Source organism: Thamnophis elegans, chromosome 8 (genome assembly GCF_009769535.1).
Source record: "Thamnophis elegans isolate rThaEle1 chromosome 8, rThaEle1.pri, whole genome shotgun sequence".
NCBI classification, from domain to species: domain Eukaryota; kingdom Metazoa; phylum Chordata; class Lepidosauria; order Squamata; family Colubridae; genus Thamnophis; species Thamnophis elegans.
The window spans coordinates 41,187,237-41,209,102 of NC_045548.1; the positions used below are offsets into that span (position 1 = coordinate 41,187,237).

At 34.3% G+C, this 21,866-nt stretch overlaps 1 protein-coding gene across 1 annotated transcript in view; it reads right to left on the reverse strand.

Annotated features, from left to right (window-relative positions):
• TOX (thymocyte selection associated high mobility group box) overlaps nt 1–21,866 on the reverse strand; it is a 217,146-nt gene that overhangs the window by 11,667 nt on the left and 183,613 nt on the right. The window contains exons 5-7 of the mRNA XM_032222439.1: nt 16,057–16,287; nt 4,405–4,485; nt 1,155–1,541 (exon numbers count right to left, since the gene is read on the reverse strand). Coding sequence (XP_032078330.1) covers nt 1,155–1,541; nt 4,405–4,485; nt 16,057–16,287 — 699 coding nt within the window. The remainder of the gene's footprint in view (nt 1–1,154; nt 1,542–4,404; nt 4,486–16,056; nt 16,288–21,866) is intronic.

Sequence of the window (21,866 nt, forward strand, 5' to 3'; positions counted from 1 at the left end):
CACATTTCCTTCTGCGGAGGCCGAATCTACCCCCAAGATGCTCCCGCCTTTTATTCATGACTGCCTTTAAGTTGCTCATGGTGATTGGCTGGGCCTGCCGAAAGACGGAACTGGCTTGGTAGCACAGCCACTCCTTGACAAGTTTGAACAGAATCCTGGGCCAAGGGGTTGCTAGTGGTGACGGCGGGGAAGGATTTTTACCTTCCAAGCTTGTCAATTCCTCTCAGTCCTGAATTGCATGGCGTCATTTCGGCTTCATAGCTCGCCCCGGCTGGGCAGTTTCGTTTTGGAGGAGGAAGGCGGCTGGTAGAGCCGAGGATTTATCATGCTAAAAAACACTGAGCGGCAGTTGGAAACTGCTGCGCGGCATTTTCTTGACACTTGCGCGGCCGCTCAGCCGCGCACCTTAGAGGGAACAGTGAGTGCAACCCACAGTTCTTCATTACAATAAAGTAGTGAAAGCTAGGATCTTCTATAAAATTCCTACTTCTATGCCATTACCCACTTCTCAGCTTGGAGACATCACACGGGAATTGAATATAGATGTGGTATATGTTCTAAAGTTGGAAAATGTGTCTGCTTTACATTCAGATTTAAATAAGAATGTCCAACTAAAATTTAGGTTCAAAAATATGTACTAAGTAGGTTAAATTGAGATATAATGAACAACAGGATTATGATATGACTGTACCAGTTTCCACACAATATATTAAAACTGGAATGTTTTATATGGTTAAGGAGCGGAGCATCTAGTTGTTCTTTCATGCGGAGAAAGATGTTCTCCAAAGATTGTAACTTGCTGAGAACTGAAAATCACCATATGAACATGTCCAATAAATTCCCTCCCACTGATATTTCTGAAATGATGTCATGTTATAATTCTTTCTTGCAAGCAAACCTATACTCTCCACAATTAGGGTCATTGCTTGTGGAATAGTCTGTACACCTATAGTTATAGATCACAACAATTATTTCCTTACAACTATATTTTATACTTTACTTCAGGATGCAAATGTCATTTAACAAAGGTCAATAGGAAGTGCTCATGTGCCGAATTTCCTAATTTAACTACATAAGATGATTATGTAAATAAAATAAGTTATTCATAACATATTTTGAGGGGGGTAACAGCTTAAAATTCGACAAAAACTTACTTGTTGCATTGTTGGTGAATGTATAGCAGACTGCACTTGCATTGGCAGCTGATTTCCAAGGGATTGCTGCATCGTGAGTGACTGATGTTGTTGTATACTGAGATGTGGATGAATTGGAGGGCTCATCTGAAGAGCTGGTGGAGGAGTTACAGCCAAGTTGGCTATTGAAACAGTCACTGGCATTTGGTTGTTAGGCTTAGGTGCTATATTCCTTGGAATATTGGGATGTATGGCTGTTATATGAGGATTCATTCCTGTTTGTTGGTGGTAATGGGAACCTAAGTACATTGCTGAATGAGGCTGTGTGGACGCATGGAATACTGGCTGCTTTGGGCTCATCATCTGAGGTTGCTGGGATACCTTAACATCCACAGGCTCATTGTAGCTCTGTTTAAAAAAGAAAAAAAAACCACCATCAATTAGTAGACATCTGAGATGCGCAGTTATCCTGAGAGACAAGAGACCAATAATGTTAACATTAAAAAGAACTATAATTTTTTCTCTGTTTCCTACATTGTTGTTTTTTTAATACCTGCATTATAAATTTGATGTTCTCACATAAATGCAGTAAAGAGTACAGTATTAACTCCCAAGGGCTTGCCAGCAGACATGTTCCTGAATAGTAATTTATATCTTAAGGAGAAGTTGAAGAATAACTATTGAATTATGCCATGAAAAAATTGATAAAATCTCCCTTTGAAAGCAAGTGGTTCTATGTCAAAACAAATGATGGAAGTTTCCCATATGTCCTTATTCTATGACCTTGATGTCACATTTGCTCCATTTTCAAGTCAAAATAAGTTTAATGTGACTCTAAGCTTTCTAGGTCACTGGAGCCTGTGAGAGACATTTGTATTCTTTCTGATATATGCACTATCCACCATCAATCAGCATATATGCACATTACAGAAATTGCTTCATTATCTGTAATAATGTACAGTGAAAAACTTCATTTGCCCCCATCAAGCTTTAATAATGATAATAACAAAAATGTATTTTCTCCAGTAAACTGCACAAAATTAAAGGGAAATGATAAAGGGAATTCAATTCTCTGTGTATAGGTAAGAGTATGCCTTTCATTTCTGCTGAGTGGTTCATGTATACATTTCTGCACACAGAAAAATATATACTTGAAAAGGTGAAAAATATGAAGTGTGGCTTTTTAAAAACTAAGGCAAAAGTTGCATCAAAAAGAGTAGAACATGTCAATAGTATTTCATTCTTATACCAATAAAAATGGTAATAGAATTTAATTCTTTATAAAGTTCATTTTGTGAGTGATTCGTAACAGTTGTTCCATCCAAATATTGCATCGATAAAGAACTGAAAACTTTTTGAATGTTTTAGAACCCTGCCGCCAGATTCGGAGTCAAAGTACAACTGATCCAAGTTATACCCAAATAAAAAAAGAAACAAACAAAAACATTAATTTAAGAAAGAGTAGATATTGCATGGAGTCTGTGAATACTTCTGGCAATAATTTGAAAAGAGGGATGTCTTTGTGTGGGTGTGTGTATAATTTCCACACAGTTCATAATGTTTATAATTTCCTCAAGGATAAAAATCCTAAGAATTTTTGATGAAGAGTGAAGTTACAAAAGGCACAAGGAAAGCCACCAAACTGTTACAAAGTTAAATAAAAAAATCTGAAAACTATGTTTTTAGGATTTATCAAGAAAGGTTTAATTATATTAATTCAAAATCTAATATATTTTAAACTTCTGAGGAAGAGAAGATTATTTTTCTGTGTGTGTTTTGAAAATAATGTAATCTTTATAAATGGTATAAAAATGTATCTGCTATTCTATATTTCAGGTATAAGAATTACATGTATTTAGAAGCATAAGCATGAAGCCCTGGCAGTCAGATCTTAGTTGGGTCTGATAATGCATAATAGGATATTAACTAACCATTCTGTGTAATCAGAACTCAAGAGAACTTTGTGAATGCAAATTATTATTCAGCCATCTTGAATGCAATGTAGAAATCCTTGAACCGAACATGAATACAAAGCATTATCTTTATGCATGATTCTCAGAAACTTGAGGGTAAGCATCCGTCTTATAATGAAGTTATTCTTCAGGGGATGAAAGATTATAAATTATTTGTTACCACTGAAATGGATCATAACTCAATAGTATAATGCCTGTTGGAGGTCCCAAATATTCTATGTTGGAAGTCCCAAATTCAATGCCTGGCATTTGAAGAAAAATAATTCTGCTTGAAAGTCTGGAGAATTTTCACTCATTGTAAGAGCTGTCTTGTGGGGAGGTGGGCAGCAAAAAAGTTTGATAGACAGACAGACAGACAAAGGAACTTTGTATATTTTGCTCTACGCTGAAGTGGATATGGATTTCCTATTTTTTAAATTTCTTGGGATGGATTTTTATGTTGTATTCTCTTGGAACTGGAAACATAAAGTATTTAGGAATAACTTTTCAACAGATGAAGCGACAAATCTTGCCAGTTCAACAGTAACAACAGCAAAAGCCATGGGTAAGTAATGAAAAGTGCATTTTTTTTAGAAACAAAGTTGCAGCTCACCATATCTTAAAAAATGCTATATAACTTGTTAAACTACATGCAAAATTAATAAAAGTTGCAACTTAGAACAATGAAAAAGTTTCATTGTTTTAAATAATTTCATAACCTGAATAGCATTATCTAGAATGCTTTGTGAATTGATATTTCATTTATTCACTCCTACATATCAAGCAAGTGGACTACAAAACATTTTCATCCAATAATGATGATGATGATTCTGTTGCTTTGCATGTACATTGAGAGCTTCTGCACCAGTGACAAATTCCTTCTGTATCAAATCACACTTGGCCAATAAAGTATTCAAGAGTCAAATAATGCATTCAAGATTAATTTCAGTAACGCTGCTCATTTACCAGTGACTAATTTCAGAATGGCAAAAAGGTTTGAGACTGTTCTGGCACATTTTCCAATATTATACCAGCATATATTTCTAACATCATTTTTAAATGAACATGGCCATTTTTAAAGTAATCCAAACAAAATTAAATATGCTAGACATGTTAGGAAAATATGTCAAAACAGTCGGCCAGTAAAGCTGCTGCTTGGCAGTTGTGACAATCACAACAGAATCATTATTCTGATATCTGAAGTCCAACATTATATCACACCAGGTTGCAGAAGCCAACTTTATAGTGACTATTTTTTTATTTCCAGTCCTGCTCATAGTTTCATCCTGCAAAATTCTATGAACTGAAACCCATGTTACCTTTGAGACAAGGCTTGCTCTATATGCAGCTAACTGCTTCAGATATTCTTTCTTAGCAGCTTCAGTTTTCTTTTTATATACCTTAAAAAAAGACAGAGAAAAGTCAGTAACAAAGTTAATCTTGTTTTCACATAAAATCTCATCCTCAAGAATACATTTATTAAAGTAAGTGTTATGCTTTTAATTATCTGTTTCCAGTAACTTTTTCTTGCAAGGAATAATGACAAGAGTTGAAATGTGAAAGTACAGATTATTTAGCTGCCAAGAGTGATGTGAATCATTAATCTGAGAACTAATTAAAAGAAAGAGGAGGCTTCAAAAATATAGTTATTTTGACCAAAACTACCATACTGCTAGACACATTATTGCATTAGCCTCACTAATACCTCTTCCAGATGTGTTGAATTACAGCTCCTATAATTTTCAGTTACCATGAATAAAGCATTTTTAGCAATTTATCTGTGATGATCATAACATAAAAAAATTCACTGGATAAGATCTCAATCAAATTAGGTTCATTTTGATAAAAAATTATCATACACAGTTCTGATTCAATAAATGACTGAGTTTGATATGGTAAGACATAGACTTAGAGAACAAGACTTAGCATTTTTTGCTACCTTTTTCTGCTCACTAGGAAGTCCCGGCTAACACTATACTGCCTTGCTTTAAGGGACAATTTTCACAATCAATTGAAATACTGGTTAGCAATACAATTTTCACCTGAGATGCTTGCCGACTCCAAAATAATGATGCATGTCTGACATATAATACATTGGAATAATAATAAAGCCATTATTGTAATGGCTATTCAACATCATGAACCTGTCATAACAGTAATAGTGACAACAGTCATCAGCAACAAACTCAGAAGGAAATATGAATACATCATTCTGATAACATCAATTAACAAACATCTATATCATGTGTAAATGTCATTATCTAAAATATAGGAAAATTCAGTAGGGAGATATTCTGTAGTGCTGCATAAAATACCATACACAAACTGGAAATAAACCATGGATATAATTTCTTATTTTTTGTTTATCAAATTTATATGGCTGCCGATCTCACACAAAGTGACCTTGGGAAGTGTACAAGAAAACATACCATTAAAATATATTACCAAACCAATTAAAATAATTAAAACAAATTATGTCTGAATTGGTAGTTGATTAGGATATTGTTTAATGCTTGATTGTTTTGTCTGGTATTGCTCTTGGTGTTAATTCCTGCTGACCTGAGTGTTGATTGCTGGTTTGTTTTCTTTTTAGCTTTTAGTTCTAAATAGTGGCTGTTGCAGTCTTTACATTGCGTATTGTAGATGACTGCTGGTTTTTTCATCTTGGGCTACTGGATCTTTTTAATTTCTTTTACTATGAACCTATTGTCTCCATGATGAATATGCAGAAAAAAAACTGTTTTTGTTAGTTTGCAGTGATATACTTCAAACTTATTAGGCCCATTATTTTAATATAAAGCTCAGGCATACACTTCCAAGTAATGCATTTCAAAACTATAAAATTATTTATGAAACAGCATTGCATTGTTACAAAATGAGCTTTTTTTATTCCACTGAAGTGATGGTTTTGACAGCATGCAAGTTTCTCTTATCTTATCATTTTAAGTTTTCTTAAAATGATTAAAGATTTTACATCCCAGGAAAATGTAAGATCATCATTAAGAAACCGGCGTCCTATGATTCCAAGGTTATAAATATAGAATGAAATAAGAATAATATGTTGATTTTAACTGTGTGCTGGCATGTGTACTTTATTTTGCAATTTTTCAGATTGCAAACCTTTGCACATTTTGTTTCAGTGATGATTTATAACAAGTAATCTTTCTGAGTTGATTGGTTGTAGTTATTGCTAAAATATATTGTTTGTTTCAAGAAAATGAAACACCCATTACTTGAAAGTTTTTCCTCTCTGGCAGCTAAAATTAAATCTGAAAAAACAGGCAAGAATGTAAATTTCACTCTCTTTGAATACATCTGCATAATTTTGTTATTTCATATTCAAAACAAATACTAAACATAATAAGAATAATATATCACATATTTATTTCTGACATTTCTCATTCCGTATGTCCAATTAATGGTAGTTCTATAGAACTTTATACAAGTACTATTATGTCAGTTCATCCTATGGATACCATTTCCTCTAGTCATATACTATTTAATACTCAATACTCAAAGATTAAGGGAGAGAGTTATTAATATTATTTTATATCTGAAATATAACAAAAGATTCTAAGATGGAAAAAACACTGTTGGAGTAATTGACATAGCTGAGTCACTCAATGAATCTCTATATTCTGGATCAGGGCTGTCAAACTCCTCGCCCACGTGCTGGATGCGTCACGTACTGGCCACGCCCCTGCCCGATTTAGTGAAGGGGAAAAAAGTTCCAATACATCACGTGATGCTGCCATAATGACATGAGTTTGACATCCCTGTTCTGAACCATCAAAGTTAGGAAACAGCAAGTTGTACAATAGTCATGGCATAAAAGAAGTGTAATTTTCTGTCAATGTAGTAGAAACAAAGCATCTGAATTAAATTAAGAATTACTATATTAATAGTTATGTTACAACCAAATTATATCATCATCAATGGGTGATTCCTATATAAGACACAACAGGTTTGATGAAAGCATCTGAAATATATTTAGAATAATTTGTGCAAAACTTCAGATAATTCTTAATCTCTGGATATCTCCAAATTTACAGTGAAATCTATATTTACTATGTATGGTCTGCAAGGAAGCCTCCTGGCAAAAAACATATTTTATCAACAGCTTGGCTTACAGTCTATTAAGCATAGTTGTAGTCCAAAGAGTAGAAAGCCAGAAATGATTTATTTAAAACACACAAAGATGACCTTTTACATATGGAAACATAGCATTTTAAAAGCACAACAATAGTAATTTTATTAGAAACTTATGCCAAGAAAGAAGTGCTACTGAAAATATATTTTTTTGAAGGTACTTTTTCCTCTTTCTCTGAAGCCCAGAGAATTTGACTATTCCTGAAGACTGTCAATAACCAGGAGATACGTTCTCAGATGTGCAATAACAAGGTTCACAGTTTTTTGTACAGAGTTTATCTTTCCTTTTGTTTTCTTATGTTTGTATGAGACATATATAGAGTATGTGTTAGGAGGGAAAATGTGGAACAATTCCAAGTCAGATGGAATTCACAGATGGAAAAGGATTTGGATATCTACAGATCAGAAACAATATAATGTGATCACCAAACTTTCTAGTCCCTCTTCCCTCTACCAGATGTCAGGGGGCATGGCTTACTTCTTCCTTAGTGATACTGGGGCCAAATGCTAGTTGTGTACAACAAACATTATTCATTATGACTTGATTATAAAAATATTGACTTGGCGTGTATTATTGACTGTTACAGATGCATTGGTGATTGAGTTCCAGCTTGTTACCTGATTTGAGGTTATAACTCACTTAATTTTTCTAAACAGCATTACTTCTAGTTAAAGGATAAGTTGGTGGAGCTAGTAAGAGCACCATCTCTCTTAATGGAAGACCTGTAGTTGGCAATCGGTCAATAAGACACAGCAGGAATTCTAGTTTTAAAGCACCAAACCTGCAGCCCAAAGTAAACTGGCTGAAATAGTGTCTAGTAAAGTTTGGAGCTTAAGCTTCTCCCTGGATTTTGAAGAGCCCCAGATGATGAAATCAACCAGAAGATATTCATAGTGCATATGATATAAATATTCTGGGGAGGTTTTTGAACATATGTTAATGTAAAGAGTCATGTCCTCTGTGAAAGTGAAAGCGGAAAAAATTACTTTGAAACTTAAATTGCATCTTCAAGTAGTCATCAAATAGCTTTTGTTACAAGTACTTACTGTCACCTACACTTAATATTCAGTGTTACAACATTTAAAGGTCTGTTGAGATAAATTTGCAAGGCAATTCAAATTTAAAATAATTTTTGGATTATTTTTTTTTGCTTGTTGAAATATAATGCCTACTGAGAAGTCCAATGTACTGTCTATATATGAAGTTATTTTCAATTTTTGAAACTTGAGAATATGGACTTGATGCTTGAAACTTCTTGGGTACACATATCATCTTGACCAATGCCTATACTGGGTTATTTTAATTTAATGATTGACTAGATAAACCCAGGAATGAGAAATACTGTATTTATTTATGTGACAGGTTATCAGACTTAAAGGAGATAGTAGTCTTAGAAGCATCAACTATTAACCAACCATAATTTTCTCTTTCTTAGATGGTATCTGTGCAACTACAATGTTAACATTCTTGGAAAACACTTTTAAATTTTAGTTCAAGTTTGGTTTTGAGATAGAATCGACTTCCAAATTACATTATATGAAGGAGAAACAATAGTAATGCATCTAGTAATAGTCATCAGAAATGTTGAGTCTGGTGGTGTCAATACACTAATAACACTTATTTTCTGAATAAGAAAAGGCCAGATATCTTCTAAGCAAGTATTAAAATACCCATGTATATATCATGATACAGAAGATAAGGGGCCAAAAACTTAAATTGAAGCTAAATGAAATCTTGCTTTATCTCTTGTCTCTTATCATCTTCAACAACAACAAATTCAGACTGATCCTGATTTCACCTATATTCTATGTCAGATTGTGCTTTTGTGGGAGCAAGGAAGTGGAGGGAGATGGGTAGGAATTCATATTGGTGGATGGTTGGTGATTCCCAGAAAAGTGTTATCCATAGCCTTTTGAAGGTCTGAGTGCAATAGAATCCAGGGTAGTTATTTTGAATTTAATGGGGATGAGGTTGAGAGTGAAGATGTTTGGATGTGCTCTGTGGCCTGGGAGAAGCGATATAGGAATTAGAAGTAGGACACACTGTGTTCCAATGACTTTTTTCCTTTTTCTATAATCGGAGATAGCTGATATTCGCAGGAAGAAGGAAACGAGTCAGAGATCCATGACTGTGGAATGTTTAAGGCTCTATCCTGAAGATTATTCAGAAAGTTGCTGCAGATCCAAAATGTAGCAGCATAGGCAATTATGAGCCTGTCATCATATAGCCATGTAACACCTCTGTTGTGTGAGTTTAAGCTTTCCGTCCTATCCTACTCTGACTGCTGCCATCTCATTCTGTTCCAAGTAAGAAAAATTGTAATAACAAAATATCTTTAAATTATAGGTAATGTTGATTCTTTCTCATACTTGGTACTTACCTGCATGGAGCATTAATAATAATAAGTTGAAAGATAATGAGGTGGAAACTGTGTTAAGGAAGTAATGCTATATTTATCTGAAAGGAAGATAAGTCCCAAAGGACTTCATAGAAAAACCTAATTTGTTTCTATCATTTTATTTTTAGTGAAGCTGAAATGGTCTTTCTCCTCTAAAGATAAACTATTTGGAAAAATATTTTTTTTGAGAATTTGCATTCTTATCTAATCAGTCATACTGAAAGTCTGTTAGTAGATTTGTAACCTCATTTTTCTGTGTTATATATAAATATTTGAATATTTAATTTTTTTGTCCTGTCTCACATAATGTCTAGTTTCAATAAACCATCTGCAAAAAAATGACTACATTGTTCATATCAAATTGCTCATCTGAAACATAGGAGAAATACGGTATATGTATGGAGATCTTTTTAGATCTTCTACATTATGTCAGATCTTTCTTCCTTCCTTCCTTCCTCCCTCCTTCCACAAACCAATAATGATCTTGACATTGCAGAAGATGTACAGAATGTAGCAATGCTACATTATAAACAAAAACATGCACAGTCAAATAACTAAAACAAGTAAAGAGAGGAGAAAAACAACTATTCTTATCAAATAAAAGCTTCAATTCTGTAAATTTTCACATACATAGATCAGTTATATCAATTTAAATTCTAAATGTTGGACAAAAGAATCAGGTTTCAATTTTTTTCCTGAAATTTGAAAACAGGGAGGAGAATAGTCTGATTTTGACCAGGAGGCTGTTTTAGACAAGAGTCATAGCCTGTAGCTTTGTTCCTGCTCACTTCGTGGAAGTGGGAAATTACTAGCTGTTTCTCCAAAGATGACTGCTCAATCAGATGGTTCTAATTGGAGTTTGTTATTTTTATAATTGCTAGGAGAACATGAGGACTGCTGATATGCTATGACTCTACTGAAACTCTGATCACTCTTTCAAAAACAACAGACCTTTCTTTTACTCTATAAATGCAATATCTGAGACATATCTGCTCTCACTATAAAGACGTTATAAAGCAAATAAATGTGAATTGCATGAAATATGGCTTGTATGATATATGTTTGAATGTTTGAATGTTGAATGTTTGTTTGAATATTTCTCTTTAATAATTGCACTTATTTCCTATACTTGTATCTTTTTAAAACAAGAGAAAATGAGAAAATATTAGAAATTAATTTTCAATGGTCACATGAAGGGTAAATGTGGTATGTTTAACTTATATTGGATATCATAAAAATATCTTCTTTGAGATTTACAAATCTTAGAGCAAGGCCCAACAAATTCACAGAAAATTGTAAACAGTTCAAAACATGTTTAGTATTTTAAAGTATTATGAAGCAGTTATTTGGTAAAGAAAAGGGTATTATAAATACAAATACTGGTTGTGTGCTTGAAAGATTTACATTTTCCTAAAGCATAAGTCATATTGTGAGTGTCATCCACTGATACCGAATAAGCTGCAGCATTTATCTAGTGGGTTTATGAGCACCAGTGAGGAGTAAATGATTTGATTTTGTGGGCTCAGAGGATTTGTCAGCTGCCTCAGAAGTATAATTCTAGCTCTTCATATCCCTGCTGCTTCTAATTTAGCAGGACAGGCTCATAATTGAAGCAAATTAACTATTTACACTTGCCACTTCTACCAGGCGAAAGAGGATGTATCAGCGGGAAAGACTGAGTGGGAAATTAAATCCTTCCCACTTGTGTCAGATCTGCCCTTATATAAACACATTAACAGTAATTTCATGAGGCGTCAAACATAGGAATAAATACTGAGGGATAAAATAATGAGGTGTTGCTATTGAGCTGAACTGTTGCAGCTAATATTCCTGAGAACAAATTATGCAGCCCTGAAAGAAAGCATATGGTACAGCATTCCAACCATTCTCTGGAGTGCCTTATCTGATGATAACAAATCTTTCCTGAGGTACATAACCCTGCCTTTCTGCTACCTTAACCAAGGACAAGGATTAAATAAACATGCACATTCAAATTCACATGTACTGAGATCAGCTAGTACTGGCTAGGACTCAGCTAAGATTGATGTTGTTACAGATGTGAACTTTGTGCAGCACGTTTTGTGTGGGCATGGGATTCCATTTTCAAGAAAACTACCTGATGCACTGAGCTCTGTGTGACATCAAAGCCATTCACAATAACATAAACAAGGACAATTTGTTTCTAAGTTGCTTTTGCTATTATAGCTGCACTGGGTCTTCAATTTAAGTTGCATTTAATACATTTACATCTGATTCTGATTTTTTTTAAAAAAAAAGTTTTCAGCTACAAAAAAGTAAAATGAATCCGTCACATCACCTTTAAGAACATAGTGTAATAGAATATTTTTTTTAAATTAAAGAAAGATTTGCTTTTAAATCTTGTCACTATGTGTCCATAATGAAATAGCACACCTAGTGGGGGAGGGGGGGAACCTAAAGAAAATTTGTTACAAACAAATGAGTGTAAAAGGGCCTACTATGAAGGCAGTGCACGGAGGACAGAAAAAAAAGAGGAAAATTGCACAAGGTCAATAACCCTTAGTTTCTATGAAAAAAATATTCAGAGCCTCACATGAATATAAATGTAGGAATAAAGGGGGAACTAAAGGCCTTATATAATTTGTATATTTTCAGAAATTAAAGCTGGGACACACAACAGATTCCAACAATATTCCACTTATACAAGAAACAATCCATGCTGATCTTTTATCCACCCACAGATGCATTCTCATCACATTGTTCACACTGAGCCTGCCCACCAATCAATCATGGTAGACTTACTATATACAATTAAGTATTCTTAATTCACTAGCAAATAATAATAATGGCTAAACGGAATAACTTAGCTGGCAGATAGCAATAGCATTTAGACTTTATATACCACTTCATGGTGCTTTGGAGCTCTCTGTAAGCATTTTACAGAATCAGCATATTTCTCCCAACATTGTGGGTCCTCATTTTACTGTCCTCAGAAGGATGGAAGGCTGTATCAACCTTGAGCCTGATGAGATTTGAAACACCAAATTGCAGGCAGCTGACAGTCAGCAGAAGTACCCTGTAGTACTGCATTTTAACTACTGCACCAGTACAGCTCTCAATGTTGCTTGGTTTAAATTAATGGGGAATTGATCATTGTTTGAATTTTGCTTTAAGGTTTCAATCACATGAAAATATGTAGCAAATGTTAATATTTGCTTTATTGCACGTTCTTTAATGCATTACACATTGGTTTTTCTATAGTTTAGAAGATAAACTGTCAAACTGTAGTGATTTCCTTTATTAACTGACATAGTAATGAAATAAACACAGCTGGAAAATGAGAAACCCTTGGATGTTTCCATCAATTAGCATAAACATATCTGGCAAACACTTGAAAGAACTGTCTGCAATGATTTGTGTGTAAATTCTAAAAAACAAGAGACAAATTATTTCATGTCATATTTAGAATGGATGTCAGGACACTGCATATACTCCCTGATAGGTGAAGTGAAGGTAGCAATAGTAAAAAGTAGTCTCTAGAGATCCTAGCTTATACAGAATACAGTGAGTTGCTTAGGGTCAAACTGGACTTTGGTTGCATTTATGCTATATTAAGCCCCAATTGATCAATACTTACTTTATGTTGCAAGAAGTAATGTAATTATAGATTATTATTATAATATTAATAAGTCATAACCTGGTCTACAGTTTTTCCTACTAAAAAGCATTCTATAGAAGATTTCGTTGATGAAAACCATGCATTTTAATAGAGGTGATGAGGGTAGGAAAATAAGCTCTACAAAATAAGGATAAGGACTTTTTTTATAGTGTGTAAGCACAAAGAAAAAAACTCACAAAGAACAAAGGAGAGCAAAGAGTGGTTGACATAAAAAATGATTAAAAAAAGACAATCATTGTGATCAATTTTGACAGAAAGAAAAAAATGATTTGAAAAATGTGTGAAGAAAACTAAGCAAGATGCTTCCAGCAGCGAAAATAAAAATAAAAGCAATTAAATGTAAAGAACTGAAGTGAATGAATGCTGGAAGGAGTGTTATGAGGCATATAAATACTGATAGAAAAGCAGTATAGCAGTTGCACAGAATTAATTGATAATGGCTGTGTTTAAGAGCATGCTACTGCCCACTTTGTTACATGTGAATGAGGACTGGATAAATCAAAAGAAATGTAATAGTAGAATTACGTGGAAATAAAGTACCTAAAGTATGCATGAGAAAAATAAAACAAAGATATGATCAAGAATTAATGGGTGCTCAATGAATGTAGAGCTGTGGTGGCAGTGGTGAGAATACAGTATTGCATGCTGACTCTGCTCATTGCTAGGAGTTCGATCCTGAGTTACTCAAGGTTGGCTCAGTTTTCCATCCTTCCAAGGTTGGTAAAAGACAAAGATGCCAATTATTTTTTATCTGATATGTAGTATATATTTAGAAGAAGCAATAATATTACAGCTGTTAAATGGAATCCTATTATATTTTTGCTATTTTAACCATGTTACTAATGAAGAAGTGCTGCAAAAGAGTTCCTCCTCCAAATTACATAACATTGTTGCAACGTAGGAGACATAGGTAACTTGAAGATCATATACTCTGCATGGAGAATAATCTCCCAACGTGGCGATGAGTTTCCGATGCCAAATGACCAAGAGGATGCCCTTGAAATATATGGCTAAGAACGTTCATAGATGACTTAAAGAATTTAAACATCACTTGGGAAGACGCTGATCTACTCCCCCGAAACTGAAAATACTGGATATTCCTTGCTTCTCGATTGCTACATAGTATGGGAAGATCTAATGCTAAAGCTAAAATGCTAAACCGAATCCAGAGTGTTTTCTGAAAGCTTTCTTTTGTTATGAGAAAACCCTATTTTCTTTTCAATTAGATAGCAGTGCAACTTCCTCAAACAATGACAGTTTCAAGCCTGTAATTGAAAAAAATGCTGTCAGAGGCATTTGCCTGACAATATTTGTGATAAATTTGTCCACATGCTGGTGCCATTTGGTTAATTCATTCTTATTATAGCACTGAAGTGCAGATCACTCACATGGCTCTTTAATTGTTCTGTAAATATAATTAATTTTCATTGCATTAACACCATTCATTTTGTTGATATTTTTTCTTCTTTTAACACTTTTTTTGGTTTTAAAAACATTCTCTATTTTTAAACATAATTGTCCTGATTTTTTTAAAAACAAAAACAATGACAAAAACTCAATTATCCAATAAAGCCATTTTCTTAATGTAACAATCAAATGGGTGAAAAATTATAATGTAATTTGTTCAGCTTGGTTTGTTCAATAATTCAGCTACCATACTGTATTATTAAGCGAAGTCATTTACAAAATATAATCTAACCAATACAATATATTGAGTCATTACAACTATTAGAAAATCTCAAAATATTATGATTATTCTCTGGCACTATAGATAAAAAAAGCATTATTTGAAATTGGTGAAATTATTTTGATTACCTTACTATTAGTACTGATGTTACCGTAAGTGAAGTTATACTTGGTAGAAATTAATGAAGTATTAGAATAAAAATTACAAGGATGACCTCAAAATGAAAAGTAGGAAAACTTCATCCATGTTTGTTTTATTAAAATGTATGCACAAAAAGCATTAATATGCAAAAGGGGAAAAGTAACAGAAAGCATATTCTATTGGAATTGCAAAAACTGTTAGTAAACATCTGAAAAATATATCTTTAACAGACCACTGATGTTCAGTAATATGGAATTTAGATGTAAAGTTCTAGAAATGAATACTGCAAACCAATGCTACTCTTGACATGGACCTATGTTAATTTTCAAAACATCAATGAGTGTAAGCATATCATAAGAATATTTGAAGACTCAATCTGCTCAACATTCTGTTTCCACAGTGAACCAAATGTATATAGGTTATCTATGCAAGGATAAATTTGAAGTTTTAGAAGTTGTGGGTACTCCAAAATGAGGCTTTGAAGAAGAGACTGGACAACCATTTGTCTGAAATGGTACAGAGTATCCTGTTTGAGCAGGAGTTGGACAAGAAGAACTCCAAGGTCCCTTCCAGCTGTTATTCTGATAGGAATACAATATCATCCTGCTCCTGTTTTGAATGGTATGCAGTCATGGTTCAACAAAGTCGATTTTGAAAAATTTGGATGCCTATTATATTCACAATTCGCAAAAAGCAGTTATCTCCAACGCAAGCATTCCAATTCACAAGAAAATTCTTAGACCATCTAGTAACATCATGCATATGTAATTTTTCCACTCTTTAACACTAGTCTGAAGACAATAGGTAAATACGTGTAAAAGAAATTTGGTTCTTGGATATATGGGCATAATAAGAACTTGTTTTAGTGATAAAAAGAAATGTTCCCAAAATAGCAGATAAATAAACTAATAATTTCAAAAGCAATGTAACACTTTACCTGCTTTTGCTCTTCTCCCAAGCCATCCCACATAGATGCTACAATTTTAGAAACTTCACCAAAAGTAGCATTTGGATTTTGGCCCTTAATAGCTGCTTGAGTGTCTCGGAAAAATAATGCATAGGCAGAAACAGGTTTTTGTGGCTCATTAGGATCCTTCTTTTTCTTCTTCTTGGGAGTTTTGGGTTTCTTTCCCATGTCAGATGCAGGTCTTTTTTCTCCCCCATTGATCTACCAAAAAGAAAAAAAAACATTATAAAACAAACTATTGCAATTATTACTGAAAACCAAACTAAATCTCTGTTCTTCCATCATATGAATTTAGACATTTTTAGCTTAAACTTTAGTTTAATTATAGCCCTTTTATAATCCAAATTATTAACCTCTTACTTTATTTTATTTATAAAATTCATTTATAAAGTTATATGCCCTTGAAGAGCATTCGGAGACTTCAGCTTGTCCAGAATGCAGCCGCGCGAGCGATTGTGGGTACATCTCGGTACACCCACGTTACACCTATCCTCCGCGAGCTGCACTGGCTGCCTATTGGACTCCGGACGCGCTTCAAGGTGCTAGTCGTTACTTTTAAAGCCCTACATGGTATCGGACCTGGGTACTTGAGAGACCACCTCCTGCCAATTACCTCCCTACGACCAATTAGATCCCACAGATTAGGCCTCCTCCGGATTCCATCAGCTAGCCAATGTCGACTGTCGACCCCCCGGGGGAGGGCCTTCTCTGTGGCTGCTCAGGCCCTCTGGAACGATCTCTCCGTGGAGATTCGGACCCTCACCACCCTTCAGGCTTTCCGCAAAGCCGTTAAGACCTGGCTGTTCCGGCAGGCCTGGGGCTGATGAGTTCCCAGCCCCACTCGAATTGTTGCAGCTGTTGATGCGTTTTTTAATCTGTTTTTTGCATTTTGTTTTGTCTTGTTTGTTTTCTTTGTGTTGCCCCCTTCCCTATTTGGTTTGTTAGCCGCCCTGAGTCCCTCCGGGAATAGGGCGGCATACAAGTTTAATAAACTGAACTGTTTTCATTCTATCTAAACTCTTTTATTAATATGATGATTAATTTCAATAGAAGTGAATATATGTTGCTCAGGGTTGCTTTTCCAAAACATCTTAAGTAAATCAAAAGATCCAGTAGGCCAAGAAGAAAGAACAGGAGTCATCTACAACATCCAGTGTGAGGACTGAATCAGCTACTAGATAGGAAAAGGTAGAAAACACGCAGACTGCATCTATGAACACTAACCAGAAGTAAGAAGACATGATAAACACTTCTTAATTTCACAACACTTGGACATTAGATTCTTGTTTGGATAGGTTAGATATCTTGTTTATATTCAAGTATGGATGTGCTATATATTGTTCAGGAAGCGCAGTGTCATTATGCAGTATGGATTGTAGTTTTTATACAATAAAGCGCTCAAGCTGGTAACTAGGTAACAACGAAAACTGTTCTATTCTGTTATTGTGGTTTGTCTTTTAATAAATGCCCTCTAGAAATGGATCTGGCTCAATTGGTTTGCCTATTGATCTTGTACAGTGTGTGCTTGGCTTAAGTCCATCAGTTGTACATATATGTCAAGTAGGTCAGAACAAATATGGTTTTAGTGTAAAGCCTGGATATTTGGTGGTATGTTCTAGATGGCAGCAGGAAGCACCTAGGTATGCATGAGAGTTTTTTCTGTGTAATGTCCAATGTTTATATGTCCATTGTGTAGTTTTACTGTAATATCAAGGCTGATGATGGAGCATTGCTGAATTTTTAGAGATTAGTTAATCTTCATGATGATGAAAATGCCATCAATGTATCTCAACTACAAGAGAGATTTCAGGGTCAGTCATGAAGATGTTGGCAGCCCTGTGTTATTGCTAACCAAAATGTAGTATGGAAGAATTATAAGTCATACAGTTTAGGGACAAGGTATGATGATTTCAGTGGTTATCCCAAAGGTGTTTTTTCAAGAGGCAACTGGAGTTTCTTGTTTTTCTTTTAAGACATTTTGCTTCTCATCCAAGAAGCTTCTTCAGTTCTAACTAGATGGTGGAAAATAGAAGGATTTATACTCCTTGCAGACAGCTGGTCATTTGCATTCTTAGTGTTTCTTATACACCTATGAATGCTGGCAGCATAATATCTGAATACAAGATCCACAAAAGTTAAATGGCTGCTGTGATGAATACAATGTCAATGGGATGACCTAGTTTGCATTCTTTTTGAAAAAATGTACAAAATTCTTATGAAGGATCCTGTGATATTTTTCTGTAGAAATAGTCTTGAATGTCTTCTGGAAAGTGCATCAGATTGTGTAATTCTTTCCATTAAATTGCTGTGGGTTCTGAGGATATAATATAGTTTTGGAGAGCTGTTTCCGTGAATAATCCATCTGATTCATAATGACAATTGCCCTTTCTGTGTCAGTTTATTTAATGATCATATTGCTGCTGCTCATGAGACCTTGGATGATGTCTCATTTTGCCCTGCAGAGCTTGTTGAATAAGAGTACTTTTTTTAAATTGATGAATATGGTTTCAGTTTGTTGGCAACAGTATTCAGTGTAGAAATCCGATTCAGTGTTAAATCTATATGAGGCATTCATGCATCTTAATGCATTTGAAGTATGGTGAATCTGTAGTTTTGTATTGTTCTTGATGTTAGTTTGATGATAGCTGTATGTCTAAATTTTATTTCTTATTCTAAAGCTACTTAAGTCTCAAGCAAGGAAAAATTACTGTGAAGCCCTCACAGAGTTTATATTTTGTGGGGGTTTAGTGTAGCAAGATAATATGTCTCATGCAAGAATTGGAGTGTTCTAACTGGTTGACAGAGCAACTGGTAAGTTTATAATGCTGTGGGAAATCTCTGAAACTGTTATACTGAGTGAAACTCATAGATGTGTGGAACAATTTATTTTCTTTTTCTTCAAGGAGGTGAGATTTATAGAATAAGATTGTTGCCAGGGCCTGGTGAAATCTTTATGCTCTTGGAGTTCCAGGGTAGAGATGATGTGGGAGAGTAATTTTTGCTTGCTGTAAAGGATTCTGATTAGTTGGCTTATGATTCTCTTGAGGAAATATAGCATAATCTTCAGCTACAGTCTATGCAATATATGTCCCCTACAGGGTTATTTCTTTTCAGTCCTTAGGAATGATGTCATATTGTGTTGCACTTTTTAAAGAAGAAGTCTGTATCTCTGCTGGTATGATAATTAGCATAATCTTTTCATGAACTAAGTTAAGACATGTCTATACGCTGCTAATATTTAAAAGAACTTTAGGCTTTTCTTTAGTTCAAGGATAAATAATAAACAGGTAATATTTGAATTAGAATCAGCCCTTTAACAACTGGTTGGCCCTTTACAATGGCCCTAGAAAGGGTGTTTTATGACTTCCAGCTGTCGGAAAATGTGTTAACTTCCTGGAGTCACATGACCACATTTTGGATGCTTGGCAAGTGGCTCACATTTTCCACTGGTTGTAACATCCTCTGGTTATGTGAGCATGATTTGCAACATTTTTTTTATCAGTTTCCGGCAAAAACACCAATTTGGGAGAATAGATTTGGACTTACAACTTAAATCACTTAACAACCACTATAAAACTGTTGTAAAATTGGATACTTTAACATGGTCTGGTCATAAACATGAGTGTCTCAATTTATGAGCATCATGAGTTACAACCAAAATTCCAATTTCAACAGTGGTCATAAACTGAGAACCACTGTATTCTGGAATTTGGGATTGAAAGAGGAAGTTTACGTGAGGCTACAGGGCTGTTTATTTTTTTAAGACTGCACCAGTGTTCATCAGTTAATGAACAATCAAGCTTGAGAATACGAGCAGTGATATATGCAACGCCAGTCAGTTTTCACTCTGAATAGTATTTATGAAAGTAGAACTCAAACATATAACCTACTGAATTTTTTTGTTAACATTTTTTTATGTATAAGAATAAAATAATAGTAGTTCTTTGGGTATCACCTCAAACAACTATAATAATAAAATATTCCGTGGTTCTTCTTATATTCAGTAAGAACTTTTTCTTATGCAAATTGGCATTTTTGTTACAATAGATCATTGTCAGGGTTCCAAGTAATATGGCCATAGCAAACAGAATTCCAAGGCAGGTTCCTCAAAGAATAGGTTTATTTGGCATATCATATTGGCACAGGCTGGTTAAAACTGAATATTCCCACAGTTTTTACCTAATTAAAAGTTTTTCCCCAAACAATCAGTCACATGGCCCAATCAAGGTGCTGTCCCGTTGCCTATTAACCTCACTCCTCTCTCCGACCAGTGTGGAAATGTCCTTGGTTCCCAGGGCAAAGTATTTTGTTTTGGCTACAAAACCCCATATATCTCTATTTCCCCCTCCCTATCCCTCAGCTCCAGTGTGGCAATACTAAAGCCTCAAAATGGTTACTGTCAGGTCAGCTTCAGGGTTGACATAGTATTTCTCTCACACTCAAAGGCAAAATTAAAATTCCTTACTACCTAATAAGACTGCCATATACAATGTGATCACCTAAACATCAGGAACTTAGTACTTGTAGCATTAGTGCAGAAAGTCAGCATTATCCATCTCTTGGATGTGTAGACTCTGAAAGCATTAAACATCTGTTTATACGATCCTTAAAATATATGCATGATTGTCTTACGTTATTGAAACATAAATTAAGAAATCTGCAATGTTAAATTTATTATGGCTTTGTTCAGCACTGGAATGCTTATGACGTAGAATGTTCTTTTTCTTTCAAAGTGTAGTCTTTTCACTTTTTATTAACATCAGAACAACCATGTTTATCCTTTAGGATCAAGATAATAAACTTGCAGCACAAAGGTGGAAACCCAAATTTTTATACATTTTTAGCTAACCATTATTCAGCTACTTAGAATAGATACTTACCAAGTAACTACTGGCATACACAGAAGATTAGATAGGAAAACTGCTCTCTCTGAGACAGGATGAATGTTTCACTGGATTGTTTTTTTCAAACAAGGAAGTTAAAACTAATTTCACATTAATAACTTGGAAACGAAGAGGGTGATTTTGGAATCTTATGCTTCTAACCAATCAGCAGTTATACAGATTTTGCTGCTAGCCATCAAAATGGAGACAGATGGGAAATTGTTTAAAAATTCTCATTCTTATTTTGCTAAGCACAGACTTCTACTTCAAAATCCCTGGAGGTATAGTTAGCTTGTGGTAATCCACCTCCTGTCAGGCCTCATTGCTTAATTATAGTGATGTATTTAACTTATTTATCACAAGACAGCACAAGTCACTCACTCTAAAAATCTGTATTAGCTATGATTCACAAATAATAGATCACAAGTATAGATAGATGAGGATTTAAGACTATCAAAAAAGATGTAATGATGATATCTAAATCCTCCCTGAGAAGGTAAGTAATACCTAAACGCATATTTAAAATAAATAGCAATAATTCCAGGATTTAAATGGAAGGTAGGAGAGCTGTTTTATTGAACATAGATTAAACAGATTTTAATTCAAGTACCATCTGCATAACAGACTGAGCAAACAACATAAAATTCTACTTAAAATAAAGTAAACTGTTAAGTTTTCTGCTACAAAAAACAAAAAACACAGCAAAGCTTTAGTGATCATATTTCACTTAGTTAACATTTGCTGTTGACAATCTTCTCATACCCTGTTCTCTAAATTCCATGAAATCCTTTCATATATGAAATTTAAATACCCATGAAAGAGAAAGCCATCCATCTAGTTAAGAATACAGATTTGTGAAAATATCATGTGTCTAGCATGTCACAATTATAAATAGCA